The 24,068-nt window shown below is 53.5% G+C and overlaps 1 protein-coding gene across 1 annotated transcript in view; it reads left to right on the top strand.

Annotated features, from left to right (window-relative positions):
- FA2H (fatty acid 2-hydroxylase) overlaps window positions 1-22,058 on the top strand; it is a 49,171-nt gene extending 27,113 nt beyond the window's left edge. Inside the window, exons 3-7 of the mRNA XM_028534724.2 lie at window positions 8,790-8,932; window positions 9,529-9,635; window positions 17,803-17,975; window positions 19,384-19,636; window positions 20,822-22,058. Coding sequence (XP_028390525.1) covers window positions 8,790-8,932; window positions 9,529-9,635; window positions 17,803-17,975; window positions 19,384-19,636; window positions 20,822-20,901 — 756 coding nt within the window. The 3' untranslated portion in view covers window positions 20,902-22,058. The remainder of the gene's footprint in view (window positions 1-8,789; window positions 8,933-9,528; window positions 9,636-17,802; window positions 17,976-19,383; window positions 19,637-20,821) is intronic.
- The last annotated feature ends 2,010 nt before the right edge of the window (window positions 22,059-24,068 follow it).

The raw sequence follows: 24,068 nt of genomic DNA, 5'->3' as shown, positions 1-24,068 counted from the left end.
CCCTGGGAAGGGAGGAGCTGCAGCGGGAGACAAGGAGGGTATAGGGGTGAGGACAGGACCAGAGATAGCACTGCAGTGGGTCCTGCTGAGGGCTCGGGGCCAGGGGACTGGCCTGAAAGGGGCCCTGAGGAGGGGGCCCTTGCACCAGCATCTGTGGGTTTGCCTTAGATACTGGAGAGGAAGTATTTTAAAGAGAGAGCTGACCAGGGTTGGATAAGTGTCCTGCTGTAGGGAAGGACCCTCCCACAGTCTACCTGGGCTTCAGGTTCAAGGCTGACCCCAGTGCTGTCACTGCATGGGGGGTCAGGTGGGTGGGGATTAAGTTCACCCAGGCCTGTTCCCCCATCATCTGTGCCCCCACCCAAGGGGAAAAGGGGCCCCTCCTCTTCCTTCTTCCCCCAGGCCTGCTCCTGGCTCCTTGCCAGCACATTCAGACAGGTCACACCCGACTCACCTTCCCCACCTCTCTGCCGTTCTTTCATGCACACCCTCTATCTTCCTCCTCCCATCTGGGCTGGGGGAGAGGGCAAGGGCTGGCCCAAGAGAGGGTGTGGAGGCCCACTCTGACAGAGAGCCCTCAGGCCCCGAGGGGACGATGGGGGGTGGGCTTCCTGCCTTCCCCAGCTCCCTGAGAAGACCCAGCCTGGGGAGCTGGGCTTCCCAGAAAGGGGAGCAGTGCTTGCTTTCCTTTTTTTCATCTTCCTTGGGGTCAGTCTCAGCCCCTCTGCGGGGAGTGAAGAGGCTGGGAGTGCCCCCAACCCCCTTATCTAACTTAAGCTCTGCATCTGTTTCTAACTCAGGCCAAGGGCTTGGGTGGTTCTCTTGGGTCTGAACCTTGAAGAGCTGTGGAGAGAAGCCAAGAGAGCAATAGCTTTTTCTCTGCCCGGGGTCCTGGGCCTGGGGGGTGGTTTATACACCTGCCCCTGGGGCTAAGGGACTTGCCAAAGGTAACCCTTCCCGTTTTGCATTCAAGGGGAGCTCTTCTGGGTGCTGCTGAGGAAGGGAGCCCTGGGTTCCCACAGCCAAGCCTCCCACCCTAGGACCTGGGGACAGAATGGGCCATGCTGGAAAGAAGGAGAGGACCTGGGGTGTGTGGGGCACAGGGAGAAGGTCTTGAAAAGACAGCAGAAGGGCCAGAAAAACAGTCCCCACCCTGCTTAGAGGTGTGGAATGGTCCTATTCCTGGGTTCTGCCTGGGAGTTTATCAGAACTGTTTCTTTGTCATCCCTGTGATCACCCAGTCGGGCCGGACCTCGCTTCCTTGTGGGGTGAGAATCCCGGTCGCAGCCTCTCACCCTGCGTTACCCCCTACACGCCTCCCTGCTTTCTGGGACTCAGCCAGCCTGGGGCTTGGTGGCGGGCGCTGCCCTCAGCTCTTGGCTTCTGGGCACACCTGCCCCATTTGTCCCTCCACCTCTTTACTCTCCTGTGCTGTATCCGTTCCAGAACCTTCCCGGGCAGCCTCCTCCTCCCTGCCCGCTTTTGGGGGCCAGCCTTCTGGAACCAGACGACTTGAAGGGTACACAGAAGTTCCTGCCCAGATCCCTCCGGGCAGCCCTTTGGGCCAAATTAACATTTCTTTTATTGAGCTCTTAACCACGTGCCAGACACTGCAAGCCAAGCACTTTAAGTAAATGATCCATTATCTGATGTAATCCACAAAAAGAGGTCAGATTAACAGTTTAACAATAAGGAAGAATTTAAATCTCCTGCCCAAAGTCACTCTGCTGGTTCTCTTAGCACAGCCCTTGCTTAAGGCTGAGCCCCTCGTCCCAGCCAAGCACCCCTCCGTGTCTGGAACCTGTCTACCCTTGAGGCCTGTGACTGGGAGAGGGGGTGGCTGAAGGGAGGCAGGAGGCTGTGCAGGTCCCAGGAGCGAAGTGTCTCCAAAGCTTTGCCCGTGCTCTTCCACATCCTGCCCCTCAGGCTAAGCCAGGCTCCAGCAGAACTAGCTGTAGTTACTCCGGGTGGAGGCCGCTCTCTTCCCTTAAGAAGCAGGCAGACTCATCCAGCCAGGTGTGTCACAAGGCCAAGTGCAGAGGCAGGCTCTCAAAGCCCCCTTGCCACCCTCACGCACAGACACACACTCCTTAGCATCAGGGGCTGCTCTGAGGGTCCCCAGGGAGGGCCTGGCAGAGGTGATGTTGGCCATATGGGTTTGATCTCTTGGGACCCTCAGTGAAGTCACTGAGAACTCAGGAAAATAGCCCTTGGATCTGAACTAGGGTCCCCTTGGCCAGCCAGCCCTGGGCAAGGCGGACCTCAACCCTGTGGGTGCAGCCCTGGCTTCCCTCCCAGCATTCTGCAACCCCGCCCACATCTCCTTGGGTCCCCTTGGGCCTCCTTTCTCCCCTGCTTGGGGCCTCCCCAGAGCAGGTGTCTGGAGAGGCTGGCTGCCTAGAGTGACACACAGGCACCTCCCCAAGACCGTCCTTGCTGGGCCAGGGTGTTGAATTTTCTCCCTGCTTGCCCTCTTGCCCTGAGCTCCTGACCCCTCTTCCAAAGAGTTCACAAGTACTCAAAAAAAAAAAAATACCCACCCCACCTCCCCCAGAGAGAAACCAGGTCGGTGGGCTGGGTGCTGCCCTCTGTGTCCTGAGAGGTGGGGGGGATGAGCCAGGCCCCAGTCAGGAGAGGAGTGATCATAGACAGCCGTGTTCTGTTTCTCCCTCAGCAGGATGGAGGAAATGATTCCTGCCAGGATGGGTGGGGTGTCAGGAGGCTCCGGCAGAGCGTGCAAAGGGGTGTCAGAAAGTGAGGTAGTGGCTAGTGGAAGACCCGTCTCCTTCGCTAGCTTTCCGATGGGGCCGTGGAGGCAGACCCCTTCGCTGTCCTCTGTCCCCAGGACTGAGGTCACACTGGCATTCTGCACGGGCACGTCTGTCCTTCCTCACTTCCTAGGCTTTGCCCCCTGCTCCCATCCTCTCTCATCTCCCCGAACCCTCACAGGGGGAGCCTGAGGCGACCTCCCTAACCACCTCATCACCTGGGGGTGGGGAGGAGCCAGGTGGTCCAGCACTGCCTCTGGACTTGAACGTAGGAGCTCCCAGTTAGAGGAGCCACCCCTGCAAGGCCACCAGGAACTGCCCCCCATAAGCCCCTGCACCCGACATCCCTGTGGGGTCCCTCGCAGCCTCTGTGCTGGCATGTTCACAGCCACGGGGGTCCTGAACCAGCTGACAGGAGGCCACCTGGCCCCGGGTTAAGTTGGACTGAGGTGCAGGTCCCACCTCCAGCTCACACATCTGAGCATCTGACCTCAGTCTCCTCATCTGTAATGTGAGGTGAAGGCAGGACCCAGTTCTCAAAATCACAGCTTACAAAGGGTAATGGACATGGAGTCGGACCCCAGGGGCCTGTGACAAGGGCACAGAAACAATGAGTGCTGGGATGCTTGTCAATGAGTTCTGGTCCTCACTCCCATCCCCACCAGACCCCGCTGGTTGGAAGCCCATCCCAGCTCAGAACGCTTGCCGTGGAGCTGTGAGTTCCGGGGTCTGGGTGGGCAGTTCTTTAAATGGTTGCCTTGGCTGGTGGCTGCGGTCGTGGGAGGAGCTGCTGGCACAGAGCAGCTGCCCCCTCTGCCCACATTTGCCCCTTCTAGAGATGAGCAGATTCCCATCTTTCTGCTCCTGGAAAGAGTTCTGTGCCACCTGGTTTCTGCGTTGTGCCCAGGAGGGGGACCTGGGAAGTGGGAAAGCAGGGAGGGCAGAGGAGGCCCCCTCCCCAGCCTGGCAGCACACATGCCCTTCCACCCACCCTCTCTGGGCAACTAGCTGCAGGCTGCCCTTCCCCCCCCCCCGCCCCCCCCCCCCCCCCCCCCCCCGGCCCGGCCCAGCTGCAGCTGCATTCCTGGCATAGCCAGAGGCTGAGGCCCTCCCCCTCTAGTTGGGGTGGGGGCAGAACCACGTGGGGGAGGGGAACAGGACACACACAGTCCTCACTAGGTGCTTTCGCCAGACTCTCCCTAGACTTGCATGTACTTTTTGGGTCCCAGCCTATTGCTTGGGGTCTTTCAGTTCATCAAAGGACCCCTCACCAAAATCCAGCTAGTCCTACTTTAGTTGGGCAACCCTGAGGGAATCACTTGCCCTCTCTGAGAGTGTCAGGTTCCACAGCTCTGAGAGGAAGGTTTGCTATTGTGAGGGTTGCTATGGAAGCCCCCAGATGGCTGAGAGCTGGAGGTATGGCCTGCTCCCCACTTCCTCCCCCCACCCAACCTCTTCAAAGGCTGGGAGACCTTTGCAGAGGCCTTTGATGCCTCCCCTGTGTCCCCCAAGCCTTAGGAAGCAGGGGTGGGAAGGGAACGAGACCAGACACCAGCTTGGGAGGAAGAGAATTGTTTGTGAGTTAGCCAAGGGGCCTTCTGCCATGTAGCAGAGGAAGTGAAATTTACCTTGAGCCCCTTCCCACTCATTGGATCCAAGCTGTCGTTTCTCGCCATCCTTCCTTCTGAAGATGAGTTTCCAGCCAGCCGCCATGTTGGAAGTGACCAGCAAGTGAGAGGCGTGGAACGTATTAGCACCCAGATGAGACCCTCTCCTTCAATAGTCAGAACTGGGAGACAATCGAGGAAAGACACCCTGCCAGTACACGTGCCATTGAAATCAGCGGGAGCGCCCAGGGCATGTCCCAGCTCCTGGCACAGTGTGTGGAAGGTGCTGCAACTGGCGGGCAGGGGTAGGGAGGCTCCCACTCCAGGACCAACCAACCCCATATCAAGAATCACTTAAGCCCCCTGGGTCTCAGTGTCCCCATCTGTAAAATGGGGCGAAGATCAGCAGCCCTGGAGTTCTGCATTTCCCCGGAAGGCTCATTTTACTTCCCCTGGAATAGCGGGCTGAGGCTCCAGTGGTAGAAGTGTAGGTGTTGATCTTTGTGGACTGAGAGACATGCTTGAGAGTAAGAATGAGCCTTCCTGGGATTCCTCCAGGGCGGTACTTGAACCCCCAGCGTGAAATGGTCACACCAGCACCAAGCGCGCTACCTCATGGAAATATGCTGGGGGCTAGACACAGAGCCTGGGTTTGAGACTTTCCAAGGCCAGTGGGCTGGTCAGAGGCAGCCTCAGGGCCACCAGTAAGCCCACCAGTCTGTATGGCAGCCAGTGCCTGCTGGTCTATCCAGGGAGAAACCAAGGTGGTGTACAAAGACCAGATGGGCAACCGTACCTCAGACGAGAGACCCCAGTGTTCAAGGGGGTGGGTGCTGGGGGTCACTGGCTCTGTTCCCACCACACCTGTATACAAACAACTCTTCAGCGCTGTGGCTTCAGCACTCCACACCTGCTCTGTCCTTTTGTTCTGTTCCCTTCGAAATAGGGTGAGGTTCGGGCTGGAATCCCTGCTTGCTGCTTACCTAGACATTTTTTCCTGGGTCTCATTCGACTTAAGCTTATGAATCCTGTGCTGTTTCTACCCTCTTTATAAAATAAGGACAAAATAGATCAACAGGTGGGAATTTGCCCAATCTGCTGCAACACTCGGAGCAAAGCCTGCCTGGCTGCACCTCTGTGCTACAGCTGGAAACGTTCATTGTCTAAGGAATGATTCTAATTAAGTATACAGGTGAAAACCGGACACAGAGTGTCATGTGTAACATATGAGAGTAGAACATATGAAAACCAGTGTTTTTATTTGAGAAAGATGGTGATAAGTTAAGGACGAATATTATCATCCTTAGAGTAATAACCGGGGGAAGAAAAACAAAAGGGCACAGCTAAAGAGTCAGTAAAGGAGATAATATAGGATATTTTTTGAATGCTTGGTTGATACAAACAAGGCAGAAAAGGGAGAATAGAAGGGACCCACAGAGAGCAAATGGCAAGATGGTGGGACTCCTGCAGCATTAAATAGAAACAGACTGAACACACTAACTAAAAGGCAGAGATCGTCTGACTAGATTAAAAAAAAAAAAGCAAGACCCATCTATATGCTGTCTGCAAGAAATGCACTTTAAATGTAAAGATGGACACAGTTTGAAAGAAAGAATGGGAACAGACAGACCACGCAATGCCAAGCATAAGGAAGCCTGGTGTGGCTCTGTTAAGACGCGGGACAATAAGTATTACCGGGGACCAAGATGGCTATTTCCCAATGATTAAAGGGCCAATTTATCAAAAAGACATAACTGGGCAACCTTGGACAAGTTACCGGGCTTCAATATTCGCATCTGCAAGATGACAGTAATAATAGCACTTGCCTACTTAGGGGTATGGCGGAGATCCAATGATTAAGTGTTTAGAACTGTGCCTGCATAGAACGAAGGCTCTGAGAGCGTTCACTCTGAACGGTGTTGCAACTGGGACAAAGCCTCAAGCTCTCTCACCGTGACCCTGGCTTAGCTTCTCCTGAGGTAGGGCTCTGTAGGCTGAGCAAGATAAGGTGCAAACACAGGCCACTAGCTGGTTCCTCCAGTTTTTCCTGGCGGTGGTGGTGGTGGTGTGTGGGTACGCGCATGCTCGTGTGTGTGAGGGGGCACGTGCGTGTGTATTTGTGTGTGGAGGCCTGACGCAGAGAAATGGAAGGAATGAGACAGGTTGAACCCAATGAATCCATTTCCTGCTAGACCCAAGGGAGAAAGAAGGTCGAGACGTGGGGACTGGAGAAAGTCAAGCGACTAGGTGGGGTTTGGGTGATTGCCTTGTTTAACCTGTGCTGAACAGGATGGCTCCAGGCTGACCTGAGTCATCTTCCAGCCTGGAAAACAGGAAGGCAGCCAGCACCTGGGCACTGCCAAGTTCACATAACAGGAAACCGCAACCACCTTTGTGCCTTTTCCCTGGTCGCAGACACAGGGAGAACGCCCAGGGACCTTCCCAGTTTGCCCGAGATCCCCACGCCCCTGCTCCAAGGCTGTGACAACAGGGCTGCTCCACCTCCAGCAGGGCTGGGAGACCTCCTGGGGCCGAGCCAGCTTTGGTGGGACGAGGATGAGGTTCCAGCCATGGACTCAGGAAGGCAGGTTTCAGAATCACTGCTGACTCTTTCTCCCAGGCTTGAGTGCTCCTCCTCCACCTACTCTGTTTATCTCTTCTCCTCTCCTTCTCTTTCATGGCACTACCTCCCTTCTTACCTGCAGTAGCCACCTCACTGCTTTGTATTGGAGTCCAGAAGCACCAAACACTGGACACGTCTTGCCCTCTCTGTTATCACTGGTGGCGGGCATGTCGGCTTTATAGACGAGAGAGCCGCAGGGCTCCGGAGGAGTAAAGGCACTTGCCCAGGATCCCACGGCTGATAAATGGTAGAGCCAGGCCTTAAAGGTGATCCCTCGCCACAACTGCCTTGTTCTTTACTGGTTTTAGTTTGCTGATTTTGGTCCAGATTAATCTTCAAAACACTGACTCATCAGAAACCTTTAAGGGCTTCCCATTACCTAGAGCTGCAGGTTCCAAACTTTTGGATCTCCCATCCCTATAAGTAAAACATTAGAGCACCCTTTCCATTGTATTTCCATTTTAATTATCTATAAGTTACTTGCATGAGCTAATGCACTATTGTATTAAGTGCATGAAAAAACATTCAAATACAGTTTAAAGATGAGATAAATATAAAGAGAGTCTCTAATATTCTCTCCGAGCCTCTGGGGATCAGCCTGTGAACACCCCTGGGGTATGCAAACATCCCCACCGTGGAGACAACGGGCCTGGAGGATGAAGCAGCAACTCCCAGGCCTGGAGTGGGGTGTTCTGTCATCTAAAACCCTCAGCAGGTTTCTTCCTGCCCTGCAGGAAGTCAAGTGCATGTCTCAGCCTACAACCCGCCCCCGCCCTGGACTTTTCCCTCTCCCCCTTACCAAGTCCTCCGTGTTGTGTGAGCTCCGTCCCTCTCTCCGGATGGTGTCAGTCAGATATGGTAGTTCTCTGCAAAGCGCTTTCCTTCTGCCCTGGACTTAGGCCTGTGTACCAGTCATTCTGTCTCCTCGTTGCAGCTTGCCTGTGTCTGCACTAAACTATCTTGCCTGGTGTGCCTTATCTTGCTGAGCGCTTTATGCAGGTACCATTATTATTACTTCCATTTCACAGGTGGAGAAACTGAGCCTCAGAGAAGTCAAGTAATTTGCCTAAGGTCACACATAAGTGATGAAGTCAGGATTTGTAGCAGGCCTGACTCCAGAGTCTGAACTCTGATTAAGCACTAAGCTATACAAAGCAAAGGTGATCTCTCGAATTCCTGTTATTCTTCCCACTGTGTCGTTTAGAAGTATATATATATATATAGGAAATATCAAGTAAATCTGTGAATGAATGTTTGACTGGATGAATGAATGCCTTGCCCAGGCCAACACCAAGAAGAAAGCAAGCCCGTGGTAGAGGAGAAAGGGTCTGTTTCATTCCTAGTACAGAAGGTATTGGCTCCTGTACCCAAGAGTCCTGGGCACGACTTCAAGCTTCAGGCATGGCTGAATCTGGCTGCTCAGGTGTCATCGCCTGGATTTGGTGTCTTTAGATCCGGGTTGGCCTCCCTCTGTATTGACTGAGTCCTCAGGCAGGCTCTGCTAGCAACCCCAGGCCCATGCCTCACCAACTTAGCAACTCCAGCAGGAGCAGAGGGTGTCTGATGGCTTATTGCACCAGCGTAGGTCAAGAGCCTGCCCTGGTTCCTTTCTGTGGCCAGGAGCTGAGATGATGGCTGGGTCGTCCCTGAATCACTGAAGTGAGAGGGTGGGTAGCCCCTTACAGACCATGTGAAGTAGAGGATGGTGACTGGGATACTATAACTAGGAGACGGGAGAACGAATGTGTGCAGGTATGAATCCCAAGTATCCACTGACTTTGTCTCTTGCAGGACCTGGTGGACTGGCAGAAGCCCCTGCTGTGGCAGGTGGGCCACCTGGGAGAGAAGTACGACGAGTGGGTGCATCAGCCAGTGACCAGGCCCATCCGCCTCTTCCAGTCAGACTTGGTCGAGGCCCTCACCAAGACTGTCTGGTGAGCCCTGCGCTGAGCCCATGGCAGGCTGCCCCTCTCTCCTGATGGTGTCAGTCAGATACTGATACACTAGGTGAAGGGGCATCTGGGTACCCTCTCCCCCCGTGAGCCCAGAGCTGTACTGTAAGCTCTCAGAGATAGTGGAACATGCTGTAGGTATAGTCCATTCCTATGCATGGTTTGCTTACTGAGTGAGTGACGCCCCAACATACTACCAGAGACCACTCTGAAAGCCACCCCTATTCTATTCCACATTCTTCCCATGAAGGGTTTTCAGCCTCTAATACCCTTGGGAACAATTTTGCCTGCAATTAGTTACATTGCCACAAGGGGTCAGCATGTATCCAGCTGCACAGAATCTGTAGCCATGGACACAGTTGTTTTCTGCCAATAACTCATCTCAGAGACCTGGGCAGATAGACTCACGACCTTTCTTTTGTTTTCTCCTCCCCGCCCCCCAGCAGAGTCCCTTTCTGCACATGCTTTGGTATCATGTCATCTCACTGCCCCCTCTAGTCGAGAGGTATGTCTAGGGAAGCTGGGCCCTGTCGAGCCCCTGGGCATGTGTGTCTCTCACCCTGGTGGCCCTTCTGCAGGTACACTGTCCCCATCATCTGGATGCCCCTGATGCTGTACCTCAGTTGGTCCTGCTACCGAACCCTCGCCCAGGGCAATGTCCGACTCTTCGCTTCCTTCACCACAGGTAATGTTGGTTCCTTCCTGGCTTGCTCCCGTGGCTCCTGGAGGTGGGAGACCTTGGTGTTCTTTGTGGCACTGAGTTTCTGGGAAAACAGAACCCCAAAACCTATCACAAACATTTAAAAATGAGATCTATCTGTAAAAATAGTCTTCCAAAGAAAAAAGTTGTAAGACTCCCCCAACCCCAACCCCAAATGGATTTTAAAAACAGAACGGCCCTGGCTGGTGTGGCTCAGTGGGCTGAGCATTGGCCTGCAAACCAAAGAGTCTCCGGTTTGATTCCCGGTCAGGGCACATGCCTGGGTTGCAGACTAGGGTCTCATTAGGGGGTGTGCAAGAGGCAACAATACACTGATGTTTCCCTTTCTTTCTCCCTCTCTTCTCCTCTGTGTAAAAATAAAATTAAATTAAATTAAAAAAAATAAGAACAGCAACACATCAGTAGAAATTAAATAGAATCATTTTGTCCAGAGACATAGCAGTGAAGAAAGAGGCTTGTCACCGAGTCTAATACTAGAAAAGGTGTGATCTGGGGTTGTCAAGGAGCTAAGTAAAATCATTCTCCAGGTGGCACAGCTGAGAGCTAGACTCAGAGCAGTCCGTGAACACAGCACAGATTAGAGCCTGGGAGAGAAAGACCTGAGAGTGCCCTGCAGTGTCTCCCGGGCAAAGATCCAGGTAGCAGAACCCCTGACTCGGAGCAACAGCCCCCCTAACCTCCACTAAGCACTTGGCGAGTGGCAAGCCTGGTTCCTTCCAGGGAGCGTCCCAGCGAACCCTCCCAACAGCCTCAGGAGGAAGGTACTATCATCATGCCCTTTAGAGACGTGGAAATGGAGCCTCAGAGAAGTCCAGCAAGCGATTCAGGGTCACGTGGCTAGGATGTGGATGCCAGGTGCCCCCCAGTTTCAGGTGTCAGGGGACAGAGAGGGTTGACATGGGGCGGCTTCCAAAGAGCCTGTGGGACTGAGACTCTCAGGGCAGCCATAGGTTTGGGTGTGGCCACTTCTGCCTCCCAAGCTCACCACCTACCCAGGGCCTCCAGCTGCAGGTGGCCTGCCCAGGTAGCCTGTTTGGCCTGGCACAGCCTGCCTCAGAGAGGTGCTGGCCTGTGGCAGGTGGCTTGGATGGAGGCCATGGCAGGGGACAGGCAGGAATAAGGTGCTGGGGTAGCTCAGGTGGGCTTTCCTTTTGGGATCACATGTAATGTTCCTGACTGGGAGCCTTTGGAGTGCCCCCTCTCGACCGAATACGGGCTCCTTCCCACACTCTGAGACTTCCCTTCTGCCCACCTTTCCTGGGAGGACCTGAATGGTTCAGATGAGAGAGGCCATGGCCACCGTGATGGGAGCCTGTTTTCCTGCCTGGCCCAGGATGTGGCGGGGGGTGAACAAGCTGCGGAATGTCCCTCAGAGCCCAGAACTGCTCCCGGTCACCAAGGGTTAACAGCACGCCCCGTGAGCCAAGGTTACCCTTTTCTGCCCACGCTGAATAGCTCAGGCACAGCCCAGGGCTTGTTGCTCAGAAGGCCTGCTCACTGAATCGCCCACTGTCCACCCAGCGTTCCCCTAACAATCGCCAACAGTGGCAGTGCCGCCAGTGCTGGCGGCTGGAGGGGGAAGGGGCTGCCAGAGCTTTGGCCCAGGTCCCTCAGCAGGATTCCTCTAGAGATGCCACTCTGTACCAGCTCCGGCCCACAGGGGTGATGCTGGCGTGAGGGAGCAGGCCTATAGGAAGGGACTCATCTGCGTGGCAGGGAGGGTGGCTTGAGGGCCTCGTCAGAACCGCAGGCCTCTGCAGAGAGCTGAGATGTGCTGTTTAATAAAGGCCCAGTGTAAAGCCTGTGACCGCGATGCCAGCAATGGCAGCCTGAGGAATAGGTCCACATGCCTCCCTCACCTCCCAGCTCATCATGCAAGGGAGAGAAAACAAGAGCCACAGTACAAGGCAAGGGGAGGCTGAGCAGGGTCCTCGCACAGCTGCTGGACAAAGGGTGCACTAGAATCCATGCGGGAGGAGTCTGGGAGCCACGAAGCAGTGGAAGCTGAAAAGAGACACCAGATCAAGGCTGAAATTCCTAGACGCATGCATGAAGATGTTCTGACAAGCAGAGGGGCTCTGCACATTTGGAATAGCCCCAAGAGCAGTGCCTGGGAGTGGGTCAGAGTGTGTGCTGGACCAGAAGCAAGCGGCATCCTAGGTAGGGGTGCAGGCTTCCTACAACACCGTGGGAGCCCCAGATGAGGTCAAGACAAGTCTGCAGCCAGAAATGCTCCAGCAGGTCTGGTCCTTTCCCTGCTGACAAGAGAGCTAAGCAGCAAGGAAGGGCTCCTGCACTCCGGGGTGGGGAGAGCAGGGGGCTGGGAAACTCTCTTCCCCAACCAGGGACCCTCCAGAGCTCTTTAAGGAGAATCAGAGAAGGTGGGTAAAAGTAGGACCACAGGTTAGATCTTAGATGTATTTTGACTCATTATACTTAAAAATTGTAGTAGCTACTTGTTATATATGAGTATTAAAAGTATTAATATATAATGTTATATATAATATAATATAATATAAACTTATCATATAATAAGGTATTATATTCCTTCTGTCCTGACAACAGCCCTTTATGAAGGGTAGGATGTTTTATTGTTGAGAAAACATGTAGGTGGTGCAGGATTGAAGCCAGGTGTGCAAATCCAAAACCTGTGCTCTCTGCACTTCACCCAAGTGTTTGGAAAGGCCCCGAAAGGGTCACAGCTTCCCTGGAAGCAGGGCTTCTGGCCAACCAGAGCAGCCCGGCCAGGGCTGAACGCCTACTCACGGGCAGCCCTGTTGAGCAGGTGCCTTGTTGCAGACATGGACACAGCAGGCCCCACTGAGGAGACATGCCAGACTAGCTTAATCCACCCAGAGGGAGGTGGACACTTTGGGGATTCAGTCTGAGCTGCGTCACATGTTAGTGTCCAGGTGAGGCATGAACCCCCCCACCCCATGGCATAGAGTCCTTCGAAACCGTTTGTGGGAGCAGGGCTGGGCCTGGGATCTGGCCCAGAGATCTGAAAAGTCACCTCCCTGTCCCACCTTCCTGGGCTTTTCTCCTTCCAAGACAGCCACCTGGGGTCATCCACACTGGGCACACCCGTTCAGAAGTGCTTCCTTGCTCAGAACTGGAAGCTGCCTCCCTTGGGGCCTGATTCTTCCCTTGGAACAGCTCAGACCAAACCTCATCACGTTCAGCCCTCCGCAGAGGCATGTGCTTGCCCACCTGCTGGTTTGAGCACCAGAGACAACGAACCGGCCTCTCTGCCCACAAAATGCTCCTATCCTAGCAGGGACAAACGAGTCAAACCGCAGCCATAGTACAGTGTGACAAAGGGTGGTTCTGTGACAAGGGTGATGCAGAGGGCGTGACGGTGTTGAGGGGCATCTGCAGAGGCTCCTCACAGGAGGAGGCACATGGGCTGGATCTGCCAGGACAGGGAAGGCAGGGAGGGAATTAATTCCAGGGGAGGAGAAGAGAGCAAATTAGGGATATGAGGGGAGGGGGGGCAACGTGGTGCATCTAAGGAGCTGGAGGTGGTTTGGTTTGGTCCCAGTGTAGGGTGATGGGGAGATGAGGCAGGGATGGGGCCCACGCAGCCAGTTCTTGAGGAAACTTCCGTGCCATGTTGGGGGTTTGAACTTTTCCTGAAGACTTATAAGGCCCCAGAAAAGGGTTTTAACTGCGTGGAGGCAGGGAGTGAGGCTGATGCAGTCACTGGAGCAGTTGGTATTAAGGGAGTGGGGGATTACAAGCTATGAACTAGCCCCAGAGAGACTTTTATTTTTCACTTTTATTAGCATTTTATGCTTAATTTACTCCCAGGCCATAAGTTTTTGCTTCTTCGGTGTCTTCTGGGATATCTCTTTCTTCTGTGCAACATCCCCCTCTGGTTTAGGAACAACCTGCTCTTTTCCAGTAAGATCACCTGAGTGTAGCGAGGAGAGCTCTTGTGTGGCTTAGCCCGCCCGTGAGCTCTGTAAGTTCTGCACTGCATCATGGGAGCTTTGTTCACCTGGATGTGCTCAGTGACCAGAGATTCTGCATCTAAGCCCTTAAGCTCAGCATAACCCTTTGCATTTCTACGCATGGACAACAAAAATGAGGCACTCTTTTTGGGCCACCGACGCTGCATCCAGCCCCCCTGTTTGGACAGGGCACTCCCACCAACTTTACCGTTGGAGTCACAGGCCAGCACACAGTGCTTCCATAGAATGACGTCCTTCAGACACTTGGCGGGTTTTCAGATATGCACCCCCTTGATGGCCTGGGCAGGTTCATAAGTGTTCTTAAAGTGATTGCGAAGATTTGAACCTCTTGATTTGCATGATTTTGTGGGGTTTTCTGGGTAAGTGAATAGCGAACCATTTTCAGAAGTCATTTTAGGCCACTTATGGGAAAAGCAAGATATATTTATATATATGTATGTGTGTATATATATGATTTTATTTATTTTTAGAGAGAGGGGAAGGGAGGACGAAAGAGGGGGAGAGAAACAATATGTAGTTGCCTCTCATGCGCCCCCTACTGGGGGTAGGGGGACCTGGCCTGCAACCCAGGCGTGTGCCCTGACTGGGAATTGAACTGGCGACCCTTTGGCTTTCAGGTCTGCACTCAATCCACTGAGCTACACCAGCCAGAGCTTTTTTTTTTTTTTTCAATTGAGGTGAAATTCACATAACATAAAATTAACTGTTTTAAAGTGAAAAATGCAGTGGCATTTAGTATACTCACAATGTTGTGCAACCACCACCTCTATCTTGTTCCAAAACATTCCCATCACCCCACAAGGAGACCCAGACCCACTGAGCAGTTGTTCCCCATTTCCACCTCCCCTGACTGCTGGGGCCACCAGTTTGCTGTGTCTGTATATTTGCCTCTTCTGGATGCTGCATACAAATAGAAATGTACGACATGTGGTCTTTTGATACTTTGCCAACAGACATTAAGGAGGGGGAGCCGATAGAGCTTGGTGACTGGCTGGGTGCGGGAGAGAGGGATAAGTTAAGCCTTTGGTAACGTGTGGATGTGGACTCCCCTCCCTGAGGAAGGAACCCAAGAGGAGCAGCCTGGGTGATGGGGCGGGCAGGAAGGAAGAAGAAGATAATCGTCTTCATTTGGGAGCTGTTGACTTGGGGGGACTGTGGACAGCCGCAGGGACGTGCCCAGGAGCAGGTGGCTGTCCAGGGCTGGGTCGAAGGTATAGATCTGGGCGTGGTCAGCATGTGGGTGTGGCTGGTGTCTAGGATCCAGCAGAGAGCAGGGGAGAGTGGGGGGTCAAGGTTTTGACCCCGGGGACAGAGGTTGAGTGTCCATGATGGAGCCTGACAAAGGGCAGCTGGAGAAGAGGAGAAAGGCCGAGTGTCCCAACAGGCAGGGAGGGGAGCTGTGTATTCCCACCTTTTTGGTCCCAGACCTTTGAGAATCTGAAAAGTGTGGACTCACTCCACAGAGCAAATGCACATAGATGCATCATTTGGGATATCATTTCAACAGATGCTCTGGAACCCAACCAAGGACTCTGGGTGTTCATAAGCCTCCGGTGAAGAACCTGTGGGGTTGAAGATTCAAGAAGAGGGTGGTCACTTACTTGTCCACAGCCATGTAAGAGATGAATGAAATATTACTTATATCTGGCAAGAAACGCATCATGAATGGCCTTCACCGTTCTTCACAGGAGGCAGCTATAGGCTCTCATTGAGCAAAGGGGGCAGTGACTTGGAGTCATGCGTCTACCCTACCTTTTCAGTAGGCTCGGCTGTGAAGGGGCGAAGGCCACGGCAGGACAGTCTTAGAGATGAGCTGAAGGACGAATGGAGAGTGGAAGATGCCCAGAGTGGGGGTTAGGGTGGAGGGGTTTCGGAGGACACAGGCTGAGGGCAAGTAACATAAGTTGTCTGCGGCTCCCCATCCTCACTCATGTGGGCAATGCCAGTGCTTGTGAGGGTGGATTGAGATGAAGTGTGAAGTAATCCATGTAAAGCCCTTGACCAGTGCCTGGCACATACTGATCAATACATGTCTATTATTGTTGTTATTGTTATTGTGGTTATTATTATCAGCATCCAGTGCCCAGGTGCTTGGGGCACACTTCTCCCCCGAGAAGCAAGAAGGAGGTTCCAGGGGTGCAGGCGGAACCACATGTGGTTGAGGTGGGGCGAGCGTGTAGAGCGAGCCGTTCTCCACTTCCTCCTCCTTCCCGAGGCCTGTCTTGCCGGCAGACAGGAGGCTGGGTGGAAGGAGAGGGGAATGTTTGAGGGCAGAGGGGAGAGAGCTGGATGTGGGGACGTAAAAGGGTCACCAGGCAGGGTCTGGGGTCTAGCTGTGAGACTGAAGGCACCAGAGCCATGGCCGCACAAGGCCGCACAACTCGCCCTCCATGCTCAGCAGCTTGGGTGTGCGGTGGAGCCACGGGTTCTTCTACCAATCCAGGATCGGGGGTTCGTGGAGGCATGTGATGGAGGTGGAGTCACGGTCAAAACAGAATGGCTATCTTTGGGAAACAGTTCGTGGTTCCTCAAAAGTTTAGCATGGTTATGATATGCCCTAGCAATTCCACTCCTGGGCATATACCCAAGACAACTGAAAACATGGGTCCACACAAAAGTTTGTATGAGAATGTTCATAGCAGCATTACTCAAAATAGCCAAAGAGTAGAAACAATGCTGATGTCCATCGACTGATGAATGCATTGACAAGTGTGGTGCATCCATCCAATGGAGCACATTCAGTCTTACAAAGGAATGACATCGTGACATGTGCCATCACATGGACGAAACTTGAAAATATTCTGAGTCAGGGAAGCCAATCATAAAAGTTTATAGATGGTGTGATTCCACTTATATTAAACGTCCAGACTGGCAAATCTATACACAGAAAGGAAATGTGTGGTTTCCAGGGGCTGCAGGAAGTGGGGAGTGACTGCTAGTGGGGACAGGGTTTCTTCTCGGGTGGTAAAGTTGTCCTTGGTGATGGTTGCACAATTCCAAATGTAGTAAAAACCATCGAACTGTACACTTTAAGTGAGTAGGTTGTGTAATTTACATGAATTATATTTAATAAAGCTGTTGCTTTCAAAAAAGACAGAGAAAGTATGGCCAAAGCATTGGCTCGTGGAGAAAAGTAAAGCTAAGCGGGCGAGGTTAGGCCAGGAAGGAACAGTGACAAGAGCTGAAGTCAAGGAAGGAACGAGGTGGAGAAGAGAAACCAGAGCCCCGGGGCTGCAGCTGTCACTGGGGGGTGGGTGCTGAGAGCCTCACAATGACAGTGACCTCTCCAATCTTCTGCTCTCCAGGCTGATCATCTGCATTTTTTCCCTAATCTTCCTCCTATGCTGTGATTTCAAGTCTTGCCCATTGAGATTTCTCCACGTGTGTTTTCTTGTCCCCCCTGCTCTCCAGCCCCGGGTTGTTAACATTGCTCATCAATGGCTGCCCGGCTCCTCTGGCTTGGCTGGGATGGTCCTTCCCGCCCGCCCCCCACATGCCAGGGCGGCAAGGCCACCCTTCTCAGGTGTCTTGGCCGTTTGGACTGCCATAGGAAAATATCCGGACTGGGTGACTTATAAACAGCAGACATTTAATTCTAGAAGCTGGAAGTTCCAATCGGGGTGCCAGCCTGGTCAGGTGAGGGCCTCTTCCTGGTCACAGACTTCTTGTGCCCTGGAATGGATGAAAGCAGAAGGGAGCTCCACAGCCCTCCTTTATAAGGGCACTGATCCTGTTCATGAGGGCTCCACCCTCTTGAGCTAATCGCCTCCCGAAGGCACCACCTCTTAATACCATCACCATGGGGGTTAGCTTTTAACATAGGAATTTTGAAGGGACACATTCAGACCATAGCACCAGGCAAAGGTCCAGCACCTGGCACAGCTGCTCCTCTTCATCCCCATGAGGAAGAGCTCAGCTCCCTGGCTAGTGGCCCCATTCTTCCCTGAGACGACCCCTCCACATCCAGCAAAGGTCCTCACAGCCTCCTTCCCATTTTGACCCAAGAGCCCCAGCTGTGACCCCAGCCCTATAGCTGCTGGGCAGAGGGCAGCAGATCCCAAGGTGACAGGGTGGTGAGATGGGATGTCTGGAGCCACCAGGCCCTGTCACCCGCTGAGGCCATGTGCCCTGACCTTGCCTCTCTCCTCACCCCGCAGAGTACTCAGTAGCCATGCCCAAGTCCGTGTTCCCGGGCCTCTTCGTGCTGGGGATGTTGTTCTGGAGTCTGCTGGAGTACCTCCTCCACCGCTTCCTGTTCCACATGAAGCCCCCCGGCAACAGCTATTACCTCATCACGCTGCACTTCATCTTGCATGGCCAGCACCACAAGGTGAGTGGGGCGGGCTCCCTCCCGGGGCCTGGCATCACAGGAGCTGCCAGTCCTCCCGTGGGTCCTGCTGGGCACAAGAGGAAATCAGGGCACATGCAGCTGCTCAGAAGAAGGACTGGGTCCTCATCTGGACCGGGCATGGGCAGAGTGAGCATGTATCTGTATGCCCCCATTACTGACACCAGGCACCCTCAGGTACCTTTCATGTACCACCTTTAACCCTCACAACAACCCGGTCATTCATTCAGCAAGTGTTCCCTGAACGCTCACTCCGTGCCAGGCATGATTCTAGACACCACTGACCAAAAGAGTCCGAGATCACTGCCCTCGCGGAGCTGCCGGCTGAAGATGGTGCTGCAGTTCTTTCCATTCCACAGAGCAGAAAACTGAGGCTTGGGGGAATTAAGAAACTAAGGAACACGCCCCAGGTCACACCTGTCACAGCCAGAATCTTGTGTCCCACTCTGTGGATTCCAGAGTCTGTGCTCTCAACCACCCACCACCCTGGGGCTCTTCAAGGGCCATACCATGGTCCCCGTGGCAGGGGCTGGAAGCCAGGTCTGCCCAGAGGAGGCTGCATCCCGCTGTCCCCCACACCATGCTGCTCTCAGACTGTCCCTGACGCCCCTCCCGAGCTCCCTCCTGAGCCTGGCTCTCCAGCACACCTCCGTCCCGTTGCTCCTGTGTGAGGGTGAGAGGCCCTCATCGGCGAGTCACTGCAGCACTATTGCTGGCTTTCTCTCTCTTCTGCCAGCCCAGAGAGGGGCCTGTTTCTTCTCAGAATCCTCACTAAGCAGTCACTAAAATCTGACCTCTATGCCAGGCCTTTGGCTTCTAAAGCTCCAGAGCTTAAGGCCTATTTCTCTTGTTTAATAAGACAACACCCCCTTGAAGCAAAGAGGGGCCCCTGTTAGGACAGCGGGTGGAGAGAAAGTCTGTGAGCATTCCCAGCGTCTCCCCACCACGTGAGTCAGCATTCGCCTCAGTCTCAGCGTGTCGCCCCCCCGGACAGTCAGGCCCTGGTCCAAGTGCCCCGCCTGGGGATCGGAGTGGGGGCTCCTCCTCAGCACCTTACAGATTCCACAGCCACAGCGGCCCCTTGAGCATAAAGCAGGACACTAAACCATGACCGTCCTGCCCCTCATCGCACCCACCCTGTGTTCTCGCTCTGTGTTCCAGGTCCCCTCCGGGCTGGGAAATTAGGAACAGGACAGTGTCTCTGGGGCTTTCAGGCATGGTGGCCCGCCCTCCCCAAAGCCGCTGACGGTGCCACGCCTGCCCAGAACAAGGCATTGCCCTCTCCCTGGGATGACTGGGCTGCTCTGCCCCATCCTCTGAGGGGGGTCTCTGCCCTGACTGTAAGCAGGCCCCTGGCTGCACTCTGACCCCTGCACGTCTCCACCCACAGGCGCCCTTCGACGAGTCCCGCCTGGTCTTCCCCCCTGCGCCGGCTTCTCTGGTAATCGCCTTGTTGTACATAGTCTTACAGCTCCTCCTGCCCGAGGCGGTGGGGGGCACTGTGTTTGCCGGCGGCCTTCTGGGCTACATTCTCTACGACATGACCCACTACTACTTGCACTTCGGCTCGCCGCACAAGGGCTCCTATCTGTATAGCATGAAGGCCCACCACGTCAAGCATCATTTTGCACATCAGAAGTTAGGTAAGGACCGGCCAGCGCCTCCCAGACTCACTCATTTGATCATTTGTTTATTCGACAGCCACCACTAAGCCCCTGCCAAGGGCCAGGCGCCGTTCTGGGTGCTGGGGACACACAGCCAGCAAGGCCAGCCCGGGGCTCCCATCCTGCCCTCTGGCCTGGGGGCCGTGCAGGGACAAACAGGGAGTTCGGTCAGTAGTAAAAGATCACTCCGGGCAGCAAGTGCCACCAAGAGAATAAAGCAAGATGGGGTTAGAGGAGCCATGTAAAGCAGGGGAGGGGTCCAGCCCTGTCTGATAAAATGTGCAAGTCACAGGTGTGATTTTTAAATTTTCGAGTGGCCACATTTGCCAGTAAAAATAAATGGGTGAAATGAATCCTTTTAACTGTATATTTTAGTAAGCCAACGATAGCCAAAATAGTATCATTTCAATATATAACCAATGTAAAATATTGTTAATGAGATATTTTACATTCTTCTTCTTACATTAAATCTTCCGTGTGCAGCGTGTGTTTTGCAATTACAGCACATCTTCATTCAGGTACTAAATTTTCATTGGAAATGCTTAATCTGTATTTAGAGTTTATGACATTTACAGAAAAAAAAGAGTAGATTCACATTGCTCTGAATGTGCTTAAAAGGTTTCTAGTAATTGAGTTGAGTGTAAGTTTTTAAATTGGATTTTCAGTTAATTAAAATTAAATGAGATGAGAAATTTTGTCCTTAGCCACATGGCCAGTGCTTAGCGGTCCTGTGGGCTAGTGGCCGTCACGTCAGAAGGCAGAGCAGTAGATGAAGTGGCCCGGGAAGATGTCACTGCAGAGGGGCTGTTGGGGCCGAGGCCTAACCTGAGGAGTCAGCACCCTGCGTCTGGGGAAAGAGCAGCTCGGGAGCAGCGGGTGCAAAGCCTTGAAGAAGAAATGAACGTGGATCTTCAAAGAGAAGGAGGAGGAAGAGGCAGGCAAGGGCCAGGCTCCCCTAGGAAGTCAGACCAGATAGAGAATGGGGGTTTATTGCAGGGCCCCCTGGGGGGGGACCAGAAAGACGGGAGCCCTGCTGTGGACTTCTGCCAGGATGGCCCTGAGAGCCGGGGAGGCCAGCAGGGGCAGGCCGGCTCCCTTCCCGAGCAGATTCATCCCCGTCCTGGGACAGCACCTCACCTTCTCCCTGTTCGTCTCCCTCTCTAGGATTTGGCATCAGCACTAAACTCTGGGATTACTTTTTCCACACCCTTATGCCGGAAGAACCCCACCCGAAGAGGCAGTGACAACTCCCAGCCCCGGAGCGGCCCCTGCCCCACCCCTGCCCCCATCCAGACCCTGCCAAGGAGGTTTGCTTGGCCGGGCAGGATGGGCTTTGTCCAGCTCTCGGGCTTGGTGAAGGGTGCTGGGGAGGCCCTGAAGACTGAGAATGACCCTGAGACTGCCCTCCTGACCCACTTGGTGGCCCTAAGGGATTAGCTCTCACCTGCAGCATCCCAGCCTCTCTGGAAGCATCTCTACCCAGAGTCTTAGCCCGCAGGACTGCATTAGGACCCCCCCCCCCCCCCCACAACATGATCAGCCCCAAGGGGAATGAAGGAAATGGACCCCTGTGACTTCCTGACAGGCCTGTGATCCACCTGTGTCACCCCCTGGGAGCCACCCCCCATAGCAAAGAATGGGGTGTGCAGGGCCTCGGCCTGGTCTTCCGCACCTTCCCTTCCTGGGGGCAGTTTGCTGGCTTGGCTTTCTCCTGGTGAGTGGAGAACACTGAGGTGGATGAAGGGCTCTCCCCAGAAGAGAGAGCGTGATGCCTCCCACAGGCCGCCCCAGATCCCAGGGCAGTGCCTTTGTCCACTGCCAGTCACAAGTTCCGGCGGCACCATCAGACACCTCCGGCTGAGGCCGCGCCTGGCCCTCACCTGCCCGTGCAGATGGGCGAGGCCAGCTGGCCTTGGCCTCAAGGCTGGCGGGAGCCCAAGCCCCTTTGTTTAGGAAGCACCAGCTGCTGTAGCCATCTCTCCCCTGCCTCCAGGGTCACAAAGCTTTTCTCCAGGGAGGCCAGAGAGGGAGCCTCGAGGGTGGGACCCCAACCCCATTCCCAGGCATTCTTGACCGCCTCCCAGCACAGGTGGGCCCCGCCCCCTCACTCAGGACCCTTCCAGCCAGTGCCTCCTTAGGCCAAGAAGGAGCCTTTATTTGGTGCCTTATCTCCCTCCCCATTTGCTTCCCTACCCTCCCTCCGGCAGATGAAGTTCCAGCCCCCTCTTCCCCATAACCAAAACCCTCGCTGCTTGCAGGAGGGGCTTATTTATAAACCATATAAATGCTCCAGTAGCTGCTCAGACCACCCTTTCTAATCCTGTGTTGAGCTTATGTAAACTTTGTCCTATTTTTATTCCCTTCTGACCCACCAACTGTTACTACTTGAAACTTAAAAAAACAAAACAAAAAACTCGAACACAAAGGCTAAAGAGAAGCAGTCGACCGATCCTGTGATTTGTACTGTTTACTGTGGAGTTATTTAAAGATTTTGGAATAAATATACGAACTGCAGTTGTGAAATAAAGGTGTACATAAATTGTATATTTTGAAAAATAAAAACATTTTAAAGGAAACCAACAGAGACTAGTTGCAACTTATTGATGTTGAGTCACCAGACTTCGTCATGAAGGGTGCGGGATGAGGGTGGTCCGCCCAGCAGGGGGAGTGTTTACCTCGGACCAGGTGGTGTGGACTTGCTGGGGCATGGTAATAACAGAAGGCCAACCGACTCCTATTTTCTGACTTGGTTTTATTACTGTTTTAAAATTCTCTGCAGGCAGCATTTCCCCTTACTGCCTACACATGGGGCGAGGGTGTGGGGACCGTGGGCGGATGCACTCCCGTCAACCGTCTTGGCACACCACTGGGGAGATGTGCCCTCTGGATTTTTATCAGATCCCAACTGAGATTCCAGCTGACTTTCCTAAAACAAAGGAGGAAGACTCTAGCAACAAATACCCATAGTGGGCACTAGAACATCAGGCCAGCTCAGTCTTGGTGAAACGGTTTCTCGGGACGTCTTCGCAGTTTCCACACCTGAACCACCCAAGGAATCTGCCCACATACAGATCCAAGTGTGCAACACTGAGTGCAGTTCGGCAGGCCCGGCAGAGGTGGGCTCTGGGTTTCCCTACCCAAGGATGCGGAAGTGGAAGCGGAAGAGAGAGCAGAGGCCGACTCAGAAGCTGAAGTGGATGTGAACTAATGTTGGCGAGGTTCTCTCCACATGGAGGGAGCCCCAGCCCTTGCTGCATCTCCCTGCTCTGGCAGCCCCTGGTGGCTCTGTCCCTGCAGCTCCCAACCTGAAGATAAATGCCACCTGCCTGAGCCATGCCTCCCTCGAGTGCCTGGAATCTGTCACAAGTCACAACCCCCATTTCCTAGATGGTACTGGAAATCTGACCATGGAGCATCACCCCCCGAGGGGGAGCAAAGGAAGAAATGGACAAGTTGTAAATATACAGGTCCACCAGAGAAAAGTCTAAGTTGAGTGAGTTTGAGCAAAAAAATAATTGAAAAATATTTGTTTAAAAAGATTGAAAAAGAATCAGAAAGTAACACCAAAAATCTAAGTGAATTTGTCAATAAAATTTGTAGGGGATGGGAGTGGGGGGAATAGTAGGAAAAAAAACTCTCACAAAACTAAGCCAACCTGTTAATAAAAAGATCCTCTCAGTGCACATCGAGTGGATTCTCCAAGAGCTTCTTTTTGCACTCCCTGTGACTTTCCGGGGGGCTAGGAATTTCCACAAGGCCTTTGGAAGAGAGGGTGAGCTCTGCCTTACAGATGAGAGGAATGTAGGAAATGCCACAAAGCCCTTAATCTCAAACTAGCTGGCATTCATGGTGCAGTCCGTACCCAGTGACCATCTGGTAGGGTTGGAGAACTTTATCATCGAATGCAAGAGACACAAGAATCAAAGATTAGACACTAAAGCAAGCATGGGACATTATTAAAATGCTAACACATCCAGCAGGATGGGAGAGCCTGAAACTTGTGACATGCAATTATGTCTATTTCTGTAGTGAGAGAAGACACAAAAATCATCGAAGATGTTTCATGTTCGCTCAGCAAAGGCCATTTAAATTCTGACCAGTGCAAAGCAAATACGCAGGTTGACTGACTCTCAGTGGTCCTGGCGATTTACCTTACTGTTGGTGATGCTCCAGCAACAGCCCAGCTGCCCTGGCAGAGGACAGGCCCACAGCCATTATGCGTATTTATGTCTGGCATCGTACTTCTGGACACGCTTGCTGTCTTTGGGCACTTCCTGGCTGACCTGAAGAGCTGCCCTCTCGACTGGATTTTGTTCCACTTCTCCACTGGCTCTGACCTCCAGTCCCTGCCTTTGATCAACTGCGTATGATTTCTGATTGTGCGTGCACAATGTCCAACTTGTAATCGCCC

The sequence above is a fragment of the Phyllostomus discolor genome, chromosome 12 (genome assembly GCF_004126475.2).
Source record: "Phyllostomus discolor isolate MPI-MPIP mPhyDis1 chromosome 12, mPhyDis1.pri.v3, whole genome shotgun sequence".
NCBI classification, from domain to species: Eukaryota; Metazoa; Chordata; class Mammalia; order Chiroptera; family Phyllostomidae; genus Phyllostomus; species Phyllostomus discolor.
The sequence above is the reverse complement of the archived record's forward strand: the minus strand, read 5'-3'. Positions and strand labels throughout refer to the sequence as shown.